The sequence below is a fragment of the Hyposmocoma kahamanoa genome, unplaced genomic scaffold, assembly GCF_003589595.1.
Source record: "Hyposmocoma kahamanoa isolate Upper Pololo Valley unplaced genomic scaffold, ASM358959v1 63, whole genome shotgun sequence".
NCBI lineage: Eukaryota > Metazoa > Arthropoda > Insecta > Lepidoptera > Cosmopterigidae > Hyposmocoma > Hyposmocoma kahamanoa.
In genome coordinates this window covers 11156494-11174031 of record NW_020653851.1, presented here as the reverse complement: position 1 = coordinate 11174031, position 17538 = coordinate 11156494, and the positions used below count along the sequence as shown (strand labels likewise).

At 35.3% G+C, this 17538-nt stretch overlaps 5 protein-coding genes across 8 annotated transcripts in view; 2 read left to right on the top strand and 3 right to left on the bottom strand.

Moving 5' to 3' along the window:
- Nucleotides 1-991: 991 nt before the first annotated feature.
- On the top strand, nucleotides 992-7284 carry LOC113230364 (eukaryotic translation initiation factor 3 subunit E). Its single transcript, XM_026464266.1, has 8 exons — nucleotides 992-1236; nucleotides 1375-1491; nucleotides 1847-2014; nucleotides 2396-2518; nucleotides 5862-6238; nucleotides 6307-6501; nucleotides 6599-6833; nucleotides 7174-7284. Exons 1-8 carry the CDS (start codon nucleotides 1141-1143, stop codon nucleotides 7198-7200), a joined length of 1338 nt encoding a protein of 445 aa, XP_026320051.1. The 5' UTR covers nucleotides 992-1140; the 3' UTR covers nucleotides 7201-7284.
- On the bottom strand, nucleotides 3826-5897 carry LOC113230363 (zinc finger protein 652-like). The gene is made up of 3 exons (XM_026464265.1): nucleotides 4456-5897; nucleotides 4208-4385; nucleotides 3826-3962 (listed from the first exon to the last, which is right to left on the bottom strand). The coding sequence occupies exons 1-3, from the start codon at nucleotides 5655-5657 to the stop codon at nucleotides 3876-3878; spliced, it is 1467 nt and encodes a 488-aa protein (XP_026320050.1). The 5' UTR covers nucleotides 5658-5897; the 3' UTR covers nucleotides 3826-3875.
- Nucleotides 7285-7348: 64 nt separating the features above from the next.
- LOC113230389 lies at nucleotides 7349-7617 on the bottom strand. Its single transcript, XM_026464297.1, has one exon. It carries the CDS (start codon nucleotides 7584-7586, stop codon nucleotides 7410-7412), a length of 177 nt encoding a protein of 58 aa, XP_026320082.1. The 5' UTR covers nucleotides 7587-7617; the 3' UTR covers nucleotides 7349-7409.
- Nucleotides 7587-8620, bottom strand: LOC113230388 (39S ribosomal protein L53, mitochondrial). The gene is made up of 3 exons (XM_026464296.1): nucleotides 8411-8620; nucleotides 8128-8255; nucleotides 7587-7776 (listed from the first exon to the last, which is right to left on the bottom strand). The coding sequence occupies exons 1-3, from the start codon at nucleotides 8554-8556 to the stop codon at nucleotides 7622-7624; spliced, it is 429 nt and encodes a 142-aa protein (XP_026320081.1). The 5' UTR covers nucleotides 8557-8620; the 3' UTR covers nucleotides 7587-7621.
- Nucleotides 8621-8914: 294 nt separating this feature from the next.
- Nucleotides 8915-17538, top strand: part of LOC113230493 (protein argonaute-2) — a 15533-nt gene continuing 6909 nt past the window's right edge. For 2 of the 4 annotated variants that reach the window (XM_026464451.1, XM_026464449.1), the window contains exons 1-10: nucleotides 8915-9042; nucleotides 9216-9553; nucleotides 9626-9826; nucleotides 10451-10694; nucleotides 10815-11037; nucleotides 11325-11570; nucleotides 12118-12283; nucleotides 12445-12569; nucleotides 13589-13773; nucleotides 16362-16528. In XM_026464451.1, the coding sequence (XP_026320236.1) occupies nucleotides 9024-9042; nucleotides 9216-9553; nucleotides 9626-9826; nucleotides 10451-10694; nucleotides 10815-11037; nucleotides 11325-11570; nucleotides 12118-12283; nucleotides 12445-12569; nucleotides 13589-13773; nucleotides 16362-16528 (1914 nt within the window). In that variant the 5' untranslated portion in view covers nucleotides 8915-9023. Of the gene's footprint in view, nucleotides 9043-9212; nucleotides 9554-9625; nucleotides 9827-10450; nucleotides 10695-10814; nucleotides 11038-11324; nucleotides 11571-12117; nucleotides 12284-12444; nucleotides 12570-13588; nucleotides 13774-16361; nucleotides 16529-17538 lie in introns of all 4 variants that reach the window. The other 2 variants (XM_026464450.1, XM_026464448.1) reach the window with 1 other exon arrangement.

Below are 17538 nucleotides of genomic sequence, written 5' to 3'. Positions count from 1 at the left end.
ATTCGAAGTTACCCCCATTTTCAGGGTAACTACGTGTATAGTTCAGTACTCTGAAAGGTTCGTATTTATTTGCAGCGGTACTGGTGGAGGATATGGAGTCGTTGTCCGAATCTGTGTTTTGTCGGCTTTCTTCTTCTCCGTCTTTTCCCTTCTTCCTCTTACGCTTCCCCATCGTAAAGCCGTTTGAAGAAAGTTATTTAACGAACAATATATGATTTTAAAAATTTATAATAAAAAATCGCGTCGTTCAGGTCGAAGTTTCCCGCGCTTTTTTTCCCAGAGCGAATGTTCACGCTAAGACGCTATATTGACATTTGGGAGCACGTTCTCAAACTCAAATATCGTCTCTGAATTTCAGCCGAGACGCATTACTACTTTGAAGCCTCTCACTCGGCTCGTTTTATTAACTCAGTGCGCGGTCCAGTTTAATGTACAAGGCCGTGATAATTACCCTTTTTTGTATACATTTTAATGAAAATGCATTGTAATTAATATTTACGAAAATAATATGGATACATACCATGAAATACCATGACTTTACATTTACCATTGATTGTAGTTGTCTCTCAAAAAAAAAAGTACACCTTTAAAAAAAATCTCGTGTCCGAGCACGAGTCACTCGTGCTCGAAATACCGATCGCAATCGCATGAGTGGCGATGGCGATGCGATGCACGACGCCCACGCGAATAGCGAAGTGACCGTTTACGCATGCGTGTCGTGCATCGCATCGCCTATCGCACGAATGTGTGAACGCGCTTCAACCACTCGACACATCTCGACACGAATGTTTCGACGAAACAATCGACTATAGTGTAAACGCGGTGCTACGTGTGGAAAAACGATATAGAATATGTAGAATAGCGAATATCTCTAGTGATTTCCGTATCCGTTACAATCGTAATTGTGCTTTTTTAGGAAACATTTTGCATACGCTATGCGAACAAGAGAAAGAGAAACATTTAAACCGACTAAAGTCCCATATATTAATCTGTATTCTCTTATTATTTATATGCCACAAAAGCTTTAGGTTTGAGGTTACAATTAATTTGTGCATTTGTGTTGCTGTCAATTCTTTTTGACTGGCACCGTGCAAGCTTAATAAATTGTATAGTAATTTTGTGGAATTAATAGAAGTAAACATGAGTTACTCTAAGTTCGATCTAACATTTAAAATCGGTCAATATTTAGACCGTCACCTTGTATTTCCTCTATTGGAATTTTTAGCTGCGAAAGAGGTTAGTTGTCCCAATCGTTGTGTCCTAGTATTTTGTAAACTTAAACGATTTGAGTCACTTCTTAGTCCTTTTATTAGTACCTCTTCTGCAACTGTTGGTAAAAATGAAACATCAGTGCAATATTTGATACATTTTCAGACCTATGACCAGTCTGAGTTACTTCAAGCAAAGTTGGAAATTCTGAGCAAGACCAACATGATTGACTATGTCATTGACATACGAAGAATGCTTTACCCCGAGGAGGATACTCCGGAGGTATTTGGTACCTTGTATATTCATTTTAGATGTGAGAATGTTATATATTTACTACCTTAGTAAAAGTATGTTTTGTACATGACAGTATTTTATATTCTTCAAAAAGTTTAACAATGTTCTTCATCAATTTAACTATATGTTACAACTATAATTATAACATATATTATATATGTATAATGATATATAATATGTTATATAAAATTGCTGACAATTTTTTTAGTGAATGGAATAGAATATTGTATATAATATAAAACTGATTCTTTTACTGTGTCCATCTGTTAAAACATTCTCTTTTTAAACCCTTTTTTATACCATTTCAGTGAAATGAATACTAAATACTCTATTACTTCAACAGGAAATAAAAGATCGGAGAGGTGTGGTACTCTCGCAACTCCAAGAACTTCAGGATGCCGTTGAACCAGTTCTACGACTCATGCAGAGAGATGATGTCATGAAGACTGTTGAAACCATGAGAGATCCAAAAACTCTAATCAACTACCTGACTACTAATAAGGAGTTTGAGGTCATTTGCTTTATGAACCTTCATTGTTGAATAATTCAGTAGATCAATGTATACTGTGGTATAGTAGAGGAACTATGCATTTTTAAAAAAGGCTATATGTATATACACAATAGACTTAGAATCTTAGAGGCAGGAGTGAGTTCTCTCAAGATAATAAATGTTAATAAATCTGTTAGTATCAACCCTCAGTTGCAGGCTGATGATAAAGATGTTGATTAATCAACATTAGGTGATCACTCTGTATGTACTGTTTCTTACATATGTACAAAGGTTTAAGTACTAAAATTTTCCATTTATCAAGTATGAAGAAATGGAACTTTCCATCTTATAATAAAATTATTATAACAATTTTTAATGTATACCTTATCTGATTATTTTCAGTTTAAAATAGAGATGATAGATAGCATGTATCGACTGGCAAAATACCGGTATGAATGCGGTAACTATGTCGAGTCTGCTTCTTATTTGTACTTCTGCCAGCTTGTCATGTCACCCACTGATAAGGTGAGTCATATTTTGACAGATACATACTGACCTACCAACAAATGGACATCGGGTTCATGCTAAAAAGTGTCCGCAATTATAGGGCGTTGAAATCTAATTTGGAACATCAATCGCACAACAGTCAGTCATGTCAGTTGTCAATCATGCAGTACTATATAATAATAACTTGTAAAAATAACTGCAGTAAAGTGTAAAAACATGATTTTGTATCATACATATTTTCACTAAACAAATATATTGTGTTATCATAGTCATCATTTAAAAATGTTATTTTGTACAGTTATACAGTATTTAATTTATATAAATGAATCGTAAATATAAATTACAACAGCAAACAAAATAATCATATACCTAACTTTAGTAACCTGTCCTTTTTTTCACATTGCATGCGCGACAAATGGAAAGAGACCCTTTATGTCAATTTCAAGAAGCTTATGTAAACTTCGTGGTCATTTTCAATTGTTGAAACCACAAATGAAATTTAGAACAAAATAACTATAGAGCCGCTTTGATTTTAATCTTATTTTTAAAATAATTTTTTGGTAAACATTAGCAATAACTAACTAAATATTGTTGTACTCGTTTTACGGCTTGGGATTACCCATCAGAAGTAAGAAAATACATTTGCCCCAAATAACGTTAGGTGTAATTTTCATTATGTCAAATGCATTTTTTTAGGAATATTCAAAACAAAAGCTAATTTTGTCTATGTCAAAAGTATCAAAATTACTTGAAAGCGTAACAGTTTTATTATAATTCGGTCTTCGGAATTACGGATATTTGAGTTTACGTTTAGTTGGGATATTGGTACATTTCTTAGAGTACATGCTTATTTTCACATTTGTAATATTTGTATGTATGTATCTGCCCCACTTTGTGTTTTTGGGCAGTACTGCAATGATGTTACAATTTAAATTAAATGTTTGTTTTTTTTAAATTTCGTTACATGTCACTATGTTTGTATGGTAAGAAAGTAGTAGTAAGTTGACCTTCAGACATTTTTTCGTGGTTTTTGTATTAGACCCGACGTCCATTTGTTGGTAAGTCAATGCAGATATACGTCTTTTTATTTTAAGGTGCTTTTTGACTAGAAAGACTTTTCATAAGCACTTTTTCATGTCTCCCCATTACCCCTTTCTAAATTGAGACTAATACCATAAAATTGTTTTGTAGAGGATGATTTTGACCTTGTTATTTGTGTAGTAACATTGTAGTACATTGTGATGGCTGTTGACAACTTTAGACATCTAATTACAGTAATTAAAACTACCTTCATAAAATTCATAGCTTTATTACAGCTAATAATCTCTCATACAGGTGTAATCCTGAACATGATATATCAAATAATAACAATCAATTATAGGTATTGCTGGTTATCCAAGTGGTTCACTTGGTAGTCAATTTCAGCAGTCTCGTAATAGTTGTTATTGTATTCGTAGTTTTCCTGTAAAGAAATTTAAATAAAAGAATTTTGTTTCGTCTAAGGGTGCGTACAGATCTGACAAAAGCGCCGTGAACTGGCAGTTAAATACATGTCAATTTAAGTAGCGTGCGAGTTAATACATAACACGTGAGCCTCCTTTTATGATGCCAATTTGTCATTATGAACGTCGTTGACATTTCTAAGTCTCGATGATATAAAAACTTCCGATTTTACATTGCATCCTAGTCATAAACAGAAAAACTTACGATTTTACATTGCATCCCAGAGTCATAAACGGAATGATGCTGACTCCTATGATTTTGAAGAGACGGTATGGCTGTGAACCATTGAGCGCAAATCTCGCACTGGTAAACTAATATTCCGAGGGCTTTCACACTACCCTTGTGGCAGTGAGTTTTGGTCATGAAATGACCAACTTTATATCTGAAAAAACGCAAATGATAGAAACTATAATTTGTAAAAATTTTTGCGACTACAAATTTATGGCCCATACCTATGATTATATAACTGCTCGTAGTTTTTAAATTTGCGATCGCAAGCGTTGCACAGTAACATTTTAGGCAACGAGAAACTGTAACACATTTTCAACCAGGGGCAAAAAAGCCAATGTTGTTCCGCAGCTTTGTACGAAAGAAATGTTGATTCACAAGCATTGCATTCATAGTTATTTGCTGTTGTATGAATCTTAGAATGTCGCAAGAGTCTCGGAATACTAGTATAAACTTTTTCACAGAACTCGCATTGCAATAAAGAGGAAGTTTTTATTTCTCGGACGCAGTCTGTGTTACTAGTTTTGCAGCATTTATTTGAATGTTTTATCGCCAGATCTTGTCGAGGCCAAACTTGGAAACACTCTGTGCACGTCCAAACGACTTGCCATCGCGGCTGCATTTCGGAGATAGAATGTCTCATGGAATAATGCCTTTTAAGCCCCGTTTCGTACACAAAGCATTTACCACAATTGTTGCATGGAAACCTCATAGATTTAGGACAAACTATATCTAGTATTTCTTCCTTTTTAGTATAATTTAAGGTTCTATTGAGCATGTGAATATTCTCCATAATCCGTGCATTGTTTTCCTTGACTTTCTCGAGACTGTATTCTAAAGGGCTTATGGGGGACTCCAAGTTGTTAATAGCCGTATTTCTACAATCCTGTTGATAGTTTACAGATTGATTTACTAAATTCTGAGAGTTCCCTCGTGTTGTTTCGTCATTGTGGTTATTAAAACTATTAATTTGGTAGTTGATTTCCTCAGGTACGTAAAATGATCTACTGTTGTTTCCCTCAGGCACGTAAAAAGGTGCGATGGAGCAAGATTTTTCAGACTCGTTCTTTTCAAAACATAATAGATTTAAATTTTGTTTGGCGTCGTTTAAATGGAACATTTCCGTTCCATTGTTGTAACAAATATCTGAATTATCTATTTCTCTAGCGCAAGAGTCTAAGCTCAAATTGTTATATTCACAGCCAGAGACTATTTTAACGATTAACCTAGAGGACTTCTCGCTGTCTGTCTTTTTCTGTTGATTCTTGCCATCGATCCATTCCCCGTATCTGACCCCAGAAGAACCGTTGTTGCCATCTTCAATTATTGTAATTTGTAGAGACTTGAAATTAATGCCGGTTTCAAATTTGTGAACTACTAAATTTGCTGACATTTTCGCGAATGTAACTTCGACAAACAATGACATATTACAAAGTTTTTTGTTTTATGGCGATGCTAAATTTAATCAAGGAGTTTGTAATATTTTTTTAAATGGGGCCAGCATACCAGATTACTAAGACTGTTGATAGAGCTTGTAGGTTATTTTAACAATGTTGCAAGTGATATCCATCACATTCGTGTATAAATTTATAAGAATGAATATAATGATAAACGTTCTTTTTTTTTTCAGAACTATTTGTCAGTTCTTTGGGGTAAGCTGGCAAGCGAGATCCTGGTACAAAATTGGGACGGTGCTCTAGACGACTTGACAAAACTACGCGAGTTCATTGATAATGGCGGCGCGGGCGCCACTGCCAGTAACATGCAGGCACTGCAGCAACGCACCTGGCTTGTACATTGGTCTCTCTTCGTATTCTTCAACCACGTAAAGGGGCGGGACCTTATTATTGAAATGTTTTTGTACAAACCATTGTACTTAAATGCCATCCAAACGATGTGTCCTCACATTCTACGTTACCTGGCAACCGCAGTCATTATAAATCGGTCGCGCAGAAATGCTCTTAAAGATTTAGTGAAGGTCATCCAACAGGAAGCTTACACTTATAGGTAATTTTAAAAACTAAAAATTCGACATCCGAGTCAACAACAATATGAACTAATCCTGTTGTTTTCAGAGACCCTATCACGGAGTTCATTGAGCACCTCTATGTAAACTTTGACTTCGAGGCGGCGCGCAGGAAATTGAACCAATGCCAAGCAGTGCTACTGACAGATTTCTTCCTCATTGCTTGCTTGGAAGAATTCGTTGAGAACGCCCGCCTTATGATATTCGAAACTTTCTGCCGTATACACCAAGTTATCAGCATAGGGTAAATAGTACAATAATTAAACTTCATTTTTATCACATTCACTAATAAACCTTAGTCAGTATTGCAGATATTTATTTATATTTGGTAATTATTGCAGAATGTTAGCAGAAAATCTAAACATGCAGCCTGATGAGGCGGAATGTTGGATTGTGAATCTTATCCGTAACGCGCGATTGGATGCGAAAATTGACTCAAAGTTGGGCCACGTAGTGATGGGAGCGCAGCCTCTTTCGCCTTACCAGCAGTTAGTAGAGAGAATAGACTCCTTAGCTGTCCGTTCTGAAGCTCTTACGTCATTAGTTGAACGTAAACATAAGGCCCGTAATCAAGATGTAAGTTCCTGTTTTTATATATATGCAGATGCCTACAATATACTGACATTTGCCAATAGCAATATCTCTAAAAAAGAAGCAACAGTATAAGAATGCCAACAGCCACTTCTAACTTCATCTCCCTCATGAGCTGGCAAACTCAAGGAAGTTTGTAGCGGCCATTGCTTCAATGTCTTCTATTCAGGGTGAGAGACAGTAGCTAGGTTTTTGTTGATGGCCTTCTAATTAAATACCTAATATTGCAGTCTTAATAAGACTAGACATTGACGGCATTGCAGCTACAATGTTACCTATGCTCTAAATGGTATTGCCCTGCATATAAGATTTCTTTTTATTCCAGATTCGTTGGGGAACACAAGAATTCTAAGTATAAGACATAAGATTTTACTACTCTGTTACAGCTGTCACGAAAGTGTTGCAACCTTTTCTCTTGTAAATGGGGGAATTTGTATTAAATATACTTATTCTAATTTATAATTTGATTCTTTGTTTTATTTTAAATGTTATGCTGTGAAATCTAGGAACACATTTTTTTTTATCACTTTAATAACATTTCTAATACAAACATTTATAATGCTATTCTACAGGCTTTATGGTAATAAACCTGGACAGAATAAAGGCAACCAAAATGGTAGACAAAACAAAAAAGAAGACAAATATGTAAAACGTGTCTTCTGAAAATACATCAGTGAACGCTGGGAACGTTTTATAGATCTCTTCAATTACATTTAGGTTTCCTTTAGACCGTGCCATAGTATCTAGCAATCTTCGATTTATTTGGTTCTACTTTACTTCCTTTTACCCTTCTCAGATTTTGTTTGTATTGATTTGACTGGCTGCTCTACTGGAGCTAGAGAAGACACATGTTTATTCATCAATTGAAAAAGTTCCAAACAAGTTAAATTGCGGCTTTTAAATGTTACTTTCTTGATTTGAGTAGTTTCTGAAAAGGAAACCATCAAACAATTATATTTTAATAGCTATTTGATGGAGCCAGTAGTAAAAGCAATAAATGCAAATGTTGGTATTATAATAGAAAATCGTTGTAAGAAGGTACAAAGACTCATTTTGTATGTTGAAAACAATATTGTCACTAAATAAATCTCTTGCTTTTTCAAATTTAAACTCGTTTTCAGGATCTTAAACAGTCTTCCTAAAGTTAACTTTTTTGTATAGTGACAGCATAGATTTCAACATGGGATGTACATTTAGAAAAACTAGTTATATACTTTTATAGAGCTGATAATGAGCTAACAAGATTCAAATAAAATAATAAACTAATAGAATATAATACCTGCAATTACAGGCAAAATAGTGACATCTATTGTGGGCTCACTACGGTCACAAACAATCTCTGTCTTCAAGGAGCAATTGGGGTTGGTTAGCGCTATTCTTGGTGAGCTGATGTAGTGGAGGAAGTCTCTGAATACGAAACAATACAATTTCTTACACTATAAACATACATACATAGGTTAACTGATGTTTCATTAAAATGTTAAAAAAACAAACCAAAAAGGGAACTCCTGCTGGCTTATAAAGTTACAAACGCATGAACATTCATTAATTGCGCTAAATACCTTGTGTGTGTAACGTCGTCGCTGAAAGGATCAAATTTTACTGTAATTCTCTTGGCAGCCTTCAGGTTCACACCTTTTAGTTGTTTTCCAATTGCAGATACGACACCCGCTGACCTTTTTATTGTACCACTGTAGGGGATAGACATAATTTCTCCGAGAAATCCAGGATTTCAAGGGCCGATCAATAAAATAGCCTCGTGTTTTAGTGGTACTTGGTTGTTAAAAGAAAAGAGATACATCCACCTAACATAATGTTAAAATGAGACAAAACATCCAATTTTTGTTTTAGGAAGCTACAAGAAAGTAGAGTTCAAATGTGCGTTCCATTACCTTTAAGAACAGGATAGCTCTATACAAACGTTAATGTGTTAAACTGAGATGTGAATATTGAAATGTATGGCTCCATTTGCATTGATGCTACCTTATTTGTACGTACTTACATAAACAAAAAAGAATATTTCTCTATGGAAATATCAAACGTCAAACTAACGTCAAGGCAATTTTCAGTCCAATTTATCCACATCAATTTTGATCACATTGTGGCAAATTCTACACGAAAATCTTGAAAAAATCTTTAATTTTTAACTTTTCGTTCATTTTATTGCATAACAAGATGTACCCCGTTGGTCAACGTAAGTAATAAACCTTTTAACATTCGCAACACGCGTGTGTGGTACAGCATCATCCTTTGTTTCAATGGCCTAAATAATGTGTTAGTGAGGAGAACGCTCATAATGATGAATGTGGTGACTTAGTTTGGGACGTGCCGATGTTGTTAGTAAACTTTGATGTTGTATTTAAGCAGCTCCAGCGGGGGAGACCAGTGCTGGTGCTGTAGGAGTACCAAGTGTGGTGAGTGCAGCAGCGGGCACGACGGGCACAGCTCCTGGTGCACCCAGCACCGCCCCCACGACAGGCGCGTCTCCTGCCAATGTGTCTAGTGGTCAGGGTGCCGTGTCCCTCGTGTCACCAGCCGCCGCTCCGCCGCCAGAGCTCCCCGTGCTGACATGCCCGCGACGCCCCAACCTCGGCCATGAAGGCAGACCTATTATGCTTAGAGCCAATCATTTCCAAATATCTATGCCAAGAGGTTTTGTTCATCACTACGATGTTAATATACAGCCTGATAAATGCCCCCGAAAGGTAAATGACCCTATTAAATTATTAACCTGTTGTTTTGTTAGATCTGTGTTCTTTATAAATTTCAATTTTTAGGTGAATAGAGAAATTGTAGAGACAATGGTAAATTGTTACAATAAGATATTTGGTGCCCTCAAGCCTGTGTTTGACGGTAGGAATAACCTGTACACAAGAGATCCACTGCCCATTGGCAATGATAGAGTGGAACTTGAAGTGATCTTGCCTGGTGAGGGAAAGGACAGAGTTTTCCGTGTCACAATCAAATGGGTGGCTCAGGCAAGTTTTTTTTTTATAATTCTCACTCATTTCTTAATGTGGTGTTCTTTTTAAATATGTTGCTATGTGTATATTCTATAATTTAGGAGTAATTAGAGTAACATGTAATTAGTTGACAGTAAAATACTTAACTAAATAAGTTTTCTAAAATGATTCATATTTGTGTTAATTGAAGGGAAGCTCAGTTTTATGCTATTATGATTGTCTTTAAAATGGTAATTACACATTTTTGGTAAAAATGCAAATACTCTGCATAACTTTTTATACTCAAAATCAAGTTCTAAGAATAACTGACACGTTTAACATTTTTTGAGCACATTAAATATTGACTGCATAGAATGAGGCCCATAAAACAATAGAATGAGCATTTGAATAATGTGTTATACCCCACTTGGCAGCATGCATCACCAGTGTCATATTAGAAAAGAACTTTTGTGTATTCTGCCCTCATATGAAAAAAGGCATAACTATGCCTTTTTTCGTTCTGAGGGTGGTATTGTCTACACACTTGATGTTGAAGTGCCGTGGCAAGTGAGTCGAACTCTAAAGCTAATATTGAACACTTGGACTTAATGTTATACAAAACCTTAATATTTTAATTACTCATAAATTGCTGTTTTGTAGGTGTCACTTTTTGCTTTAGAAGAGGCTCTTGAAGGGCGCACAAGACAAATTCCCTATGATGCTATATTAGCTCTTGATGTAGTAATGCGACATTTGCCATCAATGATGTACACTCCAGTGGGCAGATCATTTTTCTCGTCACCTGAAGGGTACTACCATCCTCTTGGAGGCGGCAGGGAAGTCTGGTTTGGTTTCCATCAGTCAGTGAGGCCAAGCCAGTGGAAAATGATGTTGAATATTGATGGTATGTAACCATAAAATACATTTAAAAAAACTTCATTACCTTGACTTTGGCAATTTTTTAAAGAGGAAAACATTGTTTGTTTTTGGTGGGCCTACATTTCTATAACACATTTTGTTTCAGTATCTGCAACTGCCTTCTACAAAGCACAGCCAGTCATTGAATTTATGTGCGAAGTCCTGGATATTCGGGACATTAATGACCAAAGAAAACCATTGACAGACTCGCAAAGAGTCAAATTCACAAAAGAAATCAAAGGGCTCAAGATTGAAATCACCCACTGTGGCACAATGAAACGAAAATACAGAGTGTGCAATGTGACACGTAGACCCGCGCAAATGCAATCGTAAGTTAACATACCATTAATTAGCAAATGAAAAATGAAAAATATCTTGCAATACATCTATAAGCATCTGCTCATAGATGGAATAATAATTACTACTATTATTTAGTTTAGAAACAAACCTATTTCAATTTGTAATGATTTTATTAATTATGTTCTATTTATTCATCAACAGAGCACAATACTTCCCTAATGCGTGTTTTAAAACCACAGTATTTTCCTGACTGTTATCTTTTATTATTTAATGAACATGTTTAGGTACAAGTACTTATTATAACATTCTACTGCAGATTTCCGCTACAGCTGGATAATGGGCAGACTGTGGAATGTACGGTAGCTAAATATTTCTTGGACAAATATAAAATGAAATTGAGATACCCACACTTGCCATGCTTGCAAGTAGGTCAAGAGCACAAGCACACATATTTGCCTCTAGAGGTATGCAACATTGTACCTGGCCAGAGATGTATTAAGAAACTCACAGACATGCAAACATCGACTATGATCAAAGCTACAGCACGTTCGGCACCAGATAGGTAATAAGTGATATTGAAAACCCAAACTTTTTTCTTTGAAACAAAAAATAAATCGAATTTTAACTTCCTGGTATTCAGGGATTGATTATAAAAATATGTATTAAATATAAAATAAGATGTGAACCTTACATATGGACAGTATTTGGTCTATATAGTTCTAAAATGTTATGCAGATATTTAATCATATTGCCATATTACTGGGTAATGTGTTATTGTTTTGATTACAATTTAAATTTATCAATTTTTATTATTTATCAATACTTATAAACTATCATTACAGGATTTTGCCTAATGCAATAGTAAGCTATATTTGAAATATCTGCCTATAACTAATCTATATATTTTCATAACATATTACAAACAAAGTTTCCATTGTGAGTTCACTCAAAGAACAAAAGAATATGTCTACATTATTGGCCACCAAATTGAGAATAATGAAATAAATATAGTTATAAGTTCTTAAATATTTTGTTAAAACAGCATACTCATGAAAAACTCTGTATTGTGATATAACAATAATTTAAGCTTAAATATTGAAATCGCACAGAGAACGCGAGATCAACAATTTGGTGCGTCGCGCGAACTTCAACACGGATCTGTACGTGAAAGAGTTTGGGCTGACCATTTCGAACAACATGATGGAGGTTCGAGGTCGCGTGCTGCCACCGCCCAAACTGCAATACGGCGGCCGCGTCTCTTCTCTTGGCGGTCAAGTAAGAATTTCTTTTCCGTACTTTGTTGGTGTCAAACTAATTTTTGTTTTGATTCATCTTAAACTTGTAGAAAAACACTGATACTTCAGTTTTATTTTATTACTAAGTTATAAATTGTACCTGGTTTTTGATCAAAATGTTATGTTTTTGTTATGGTGCAGCAAGCATTGCCGAACCAGGGTGTATGGGATATGCGTGGGAAACAATTCTTCATGGGAGTTGAGATCCGTGTTTGGGCTATCGCATGTTTTGCGCCACAGAGGACTGTGAGAGAAGATGCGCTTAAGTAAGAACATTATACCTTGTTAAATATAAAGTAGTAATTTTAGTTCTAGAATGTTTCTATGAAGGTTTCGTTTTTTGTTTCACTTCATTACAACCTTTTTAGAACCATATCTGTCCTGAATATGTGTAAATAATTATGTATTTATTACTTAGTTCTTCATGTTATTTGAGTTAGTGAGAAAAATTTAAAGCTATTGACATTATAATCAGTGTGAATTAAAAGAATACACTTTTCTCGGACTTTCAAATTCACTTTCATTAATAAACTGCCTTTGTGGCGGAACGGTTACCATGCTGGACTGCCACGCAGAGGTCCCGGGTTCGATTCCCAGACCAGGAATTTATATTCGTAAAGCCTACATTTATTTCTCTAGGCAGTTTGGGTGTAATTTGTCTATGTCCATGACACAATACAGGATTTCCCCAGTGTGAGGCTATGAGTGTGTGCGTAATTTATTATTTAATTTATTTGCTTTCAAACGAATTTCAATTTCACTTTAAAGTGCATTTGATCTACATTACATACTTGCTTAGTCTCAGATAAGTCCAATAGCAAGTTGGCCAATGTGTATTGAAAAAAGTTTGTATACAGATAATTCTAATGCTGAGCATACTTATACAAATAAAAGCCTAAAATGAATTTTACGAGATGTCATTGACCTATTTTCGAAATACATTGATAAGATCGCATTGCCTTTCAAATTCGCAAGAGTAAGTGCTACCAAAAACGACGGAATATATACATCGTAGTATATATAGTATATATTTGTCTGCTCTATTTTTCTAATTTTACGACATATTATTTCGTGTAACCATTATCACTCTTAATGCGGAGTTTTACTACTAACATTATAAATGTGTTTTGGTGAATTTTTATTTCTCAATTTTGTCGTGACGTCTGAACGGATTTAAATTAATCTTTATGAATACATGCATATAGTACTTCACCCATACCATTAATTAGTTTTAAATACCTCTAATACGCAATAGAAAATAAATAAATGATGGAGTCTTTTGTAGGAACTTCACGCAACAGCTTCAGAAGATCTCGAACGACGCCGGCATGCCAATCATTGGGCAACCGTGCTTCTGCAAGTACGCGACAGGCCCTGACCAGGTGGAGCCCATGTTCAAGTACCTCAAGTCAACGTTCGTGCAGCTACAGCTTGTCGTCGTAGTGCTGCCTGGGAAGACGCCTGTTTACGGTAATTATATTACATTATTCAAATTTGTTATTGGTAACCTTTGTTCTTCATTTTTATTTTTTTTATTTAATAATTGACTAAACGGTACCATATTGTTGTAGAATACGTTCATTATACCTAATCTAGGCCTTGTTAACAATAATTGTATATGATTATTGATTATTTATATGCCGCCAGTGATCCATAAACAGTATTAATTATTTCAGAATTTATTTCGGGTTAATTTTGTCTATCATGTGTCAGTCTGTAGAAAGTCACAGCTGAATAAATTTTTGATTAAACTTTCCGAGATTGTCACGACTGTTTTTATTTAAAAGCTGCTCTTTAGTTAATTTTGATATTTGAAAGGGCTTTGAAGTTACAAGATATTTATTTTTATAGGAGTCGAATTCTGGCTGTTTAACACTTCTAATGTTAAATAATACATGTTTTTTTTAAAGGGATTGAAATGAGGTGTGCGAAAATCAGATGCCTTAATCTATATCTTTAAATTTGTTATAAAACGAAGTCTTTAAACAAATAACAACTTAAAACACACATTTTTCATCTTTAACCTTTTTCATCTAATACAGAATTGCTTAGGTCTATAATCCTTTAAAATTCGATTGAATGTCATTAACAGGGCTAACAGGGCGACACTTGTATGGGAAAAGACTTTGCTTGAGTACTCTTCAAATAAATAACAATAAATATTTATATTATATTTTATATAAATATTTTTCGTTATATATCAAACTTTGGCAGGGATGTGTTATGCTATACAATTAAACTATATATATGTCAGCAAGTGGTTTTTTTACCTGATTCTATACCAATAAATACGTAATATTTGTAAACAGCTTTATTATTATTAATTAATATACATGACTTAATTATTTTATCTATTTGTATCCAGATGACTTATTTTCTTTTGCACCTCCCAACTCTGTTTACTATAGTGTTGTGCCCACTATAACAAAAGGAACTGCCTTGTTCCTTAAAATATGTTTGATTTTATTCAGGGACAAACAGTTATATTATAAAAATATTAAATATTACATAATGTCATGCTGCTCCGATCCCAAAATAAGTAACAAAGCGCATGTGTTATCGAAATTGGAGGCAACGACGGTACCACAAACACCTAAACCCGAGCCCGAGACAAAATACAAAAGTTACTTTTCTACATTAACCCGGCCGGGGACCGAACCCTCGACCTCGGAGATAAAAACCGACGCACAGGCCACTCGACCACTGAGGTCGTCGAATTACGTGGTTTGCGAATACTCAGACGTATCTACAATTAATTATCAAAAGTTGCAAGAAGTAACATCTGACACTGATCATCTGAGCTTACATCACTACCCTCTTTTGGCGACAAACTATCACAGAACAGAACAAGAAAGGAAATTATTTGAATATTAAATAAGTAACTTATGGCTTAAATACGATTGATTCGCGCTTAAGCTACAAATATTTGTCTAGTTATATAATATAATATTTGTCGGCGCATTCGCAAAATAGGAGATTAGTGGCGTCACATCTAATCGATGGTCGTCATTAAAACGAATCCAGCGCTACCTAACATCAATAGTAGAACGAACACCAAGCACTGGGGAGGCGGCGATCTTGAGCGGGTTGTCATCCTTGGGTCGTGTTGACGTGCGCACGCATCCACGTGTTTGGTGGACGATATTCTTGAATCTTAATTAATTATAGCTATCCTTTATTGTTTCCTTCAGTTAGTGATTCTAAAATTAAGAATAATAAAAGAAGTAATTAAGATAACCCGTATTTTTATGGAGATATCATCTACTCGGCCAATAATACACGCCTAGCGAGAAAAAAACAAATGGAAAACCCATTGACTTACAATTATATGGACGTCGGGTCCGCGCTAAAAAGTGTCCGAACTTATAGGGCGTTAAAATCGTATACAGAGCGCCATTCACGCTTTAGTCTTCGTTTGTTCGACTGACAGCGAAGCAAGCAAAATTAGACAGTACTGCGATGACATTACAATTTAAATTCAACGTTTTAGCTTTTTCATATTCCTTTACATGTCACTACGTTTAAATAGGTTGACTTGGGACATTTTTTTCGTGGTTTTTGTATTAGACCCGTCGTCCATTTATTTGTAAGTCAATTCGAAAACCACTTTGATAGCAACACGAGTGCCTTCATATTTATTAACAGCTTTATCAATAGGTATATTTATTTATTTACAACACTGTTTACACATATTTTAACTGCCTCTGTGGCCGAACGGTTACCATACCAGACTGCCACGCAGAGGTCCCCGGGTTCGATTCCCGGGCCGGAAGAAATATTTGTAAGGCCTACATTTATTTCTCTCGTGAGTTTGGGTGTGATTTGTGGTTGTCTATGTGTGTCAATGGCACCCGTTATTATTATTATTATTATATTAACCAGACATAATTTGTAAAGCGATTGATAACACAATCAATTGACTAAACCACCTGAGCTTTACTAAATCAATATCAATTTATGTGTGTGTTTTTGATATTAATTCCATATTATGGGTTTCATATCCATTCCTTAAGAAATGTATCGTATATTAACCATCGTATTACCATTATTCCAATTAGCGGAAGTAAAACGCGTGGGCGACACCGTGCTCGGTATGGCGACGCAGTGCGTGCAGGCCAAGAATGTGAACAAAACGTCACCACAGACGCTGAGCAACCTGTGTCTCAAAATCAACGTTAAACTTGGCGGTATCAACTCTATTCTCGTGCCCAGCTTGCGTCCTAAGGTATGTTAATCAAAAGTACCACTTGTAAGAATTCTATACAATTGGCGGTGGAACTCTTGAGACCAATGTAAACCAGTGAACGTCAAGGGAGAGGATATTATATTTGCACTTTTTCTTTTTTGAAATATCTAAGGCGTAGACTTGCAGCCCACAAGTAAGGGACATGCTTGCCGTCGTGATGAAAGGATTTACCAATCGGCGCAAGGTTCTCGCGGATTGTTGCTCAGAAAAAAAAGTTCGTACAAAATGAATAACAATTCCTCAATTATTTTCTTCTAATACAATAAAATCATCCTTATAAGAAGCTGAGTCTATGAGCACTAAAAAAAATTTGATAATTTTTTTTATTGTTATGGTCAAGTCACGCTTGACCAAAAAAATGACTATGCCAAAAGTGTGTGTGTTTTCACAAAAAAAGACCCGATGTTCCTAAGACAGTTTCCTTGTGTCTTCTATGGCTTCGGATGTTCCGATACTGTCCTATTTAAAAAAAACACTGTATGCACAGTTCAACCATGAAGCAAGTACTTGCCTTAAACGTATAATCTTCCGAGAAACAGTTCAGTTAAAAATAATAGTTTGATTCAAATTGCCTTTGTATGTATTGGACACTCTATTTCCATACAAATGTTGTAATTAATCAATCAATCAATGTATCGTATCAGCTAAATTTAAAAATCTTTAACTGATACTATTATCAATATCTTGACTATCGATTTCGATAATATAATATTTGCTTGCCCAACTGTAATGTATATTTCGAAGTCATTCATTTGGCAGATTAGTTTTCTAACAAAATAAGTGACATTTCGTCTCTATTTCTGGTTATATGTATACTCGATGGAGTAACGTTACCTGTGTGTATATGTGTGTGTGAGTGTGTGTGTGCGTGTGTGTGTGCGTGCGTGCGTGAGTGCGTGTGTGCGCGTGCGTGAGTGCGTGTGTGTGTGCGCGCGCGCGCGTGTGTGTGTGTGTGTGTGTGTGTGTGTGTGTGTGTGTGTGTGTGTGTG

Coding starts and splice junctions, on each gene's coding strand:
- LOC113230364 (XM_026464266.1), top strand. CDS start 1,141: ATGAGTTACTCTAAGTTCGATCTAACATTTAAAATCGGTCAATATTTA. Junction 2,015..2,395: donor CTACTAATAAGGAGTTTGAG/GTCATTTGCTTT, acceptor GATTATTTTCAG/TTTAAAATAGAGATGATAGA. Junction 6,239..6,306: donor CAGGAAGCTTACACTTATAG/GTAATTTTAAAA, acceptor TGTTGTTTTCAG/AGACCCTATCACGGAGTTCA.
- LOC113230363 (XM_026464265.1), bottom strand. CDS start 5,657: ATGTCATTGTTTGTCGAAGTTACATTCGCGAAAATGTCAGCAAATTTA. Junction 4,386..4,455: donor GAGCAGTTATATAATCATAG/GTATGGGCCATA, acceptor GCGTTTTTTCAG/ATATAAAGTTGGTCATTTCA. Junction 3,963..4,207: donor CTGGGATGCAATGTAAAATC/GTAAGTTTTTCT, acceptor ATTTCTTTACAG/GAAAACTACGAATACAATAA.
- LOC113230389 (XM_026464297.1), bottom strand. CDS start 7,586: ATGGCACGGTCTAAAGGAAACCTAAATGTAATTGAAGAGATCTATAAA.
- LOC113230388 (XM_026464296.1), bottom strand. CDS start 8,556: ATGTCTATCCCCTACAGTGGTACAATAAAAAGGTCAGCGGGTGTCGTA. Junction 8,256..8,410: donor GACGACGTTACACACACAAG/GTATTTAGCGCA, acceptor TTTCGTATTCAG/AGACTTCCTCCACTACATCA. Junction 7,777..8,127: donor TATTTTGCCTGTAATTGCAG/GTATTATATTCT, acceptor TTTCCTTTTCAG/AAACTACTCAAATCAAGAAA.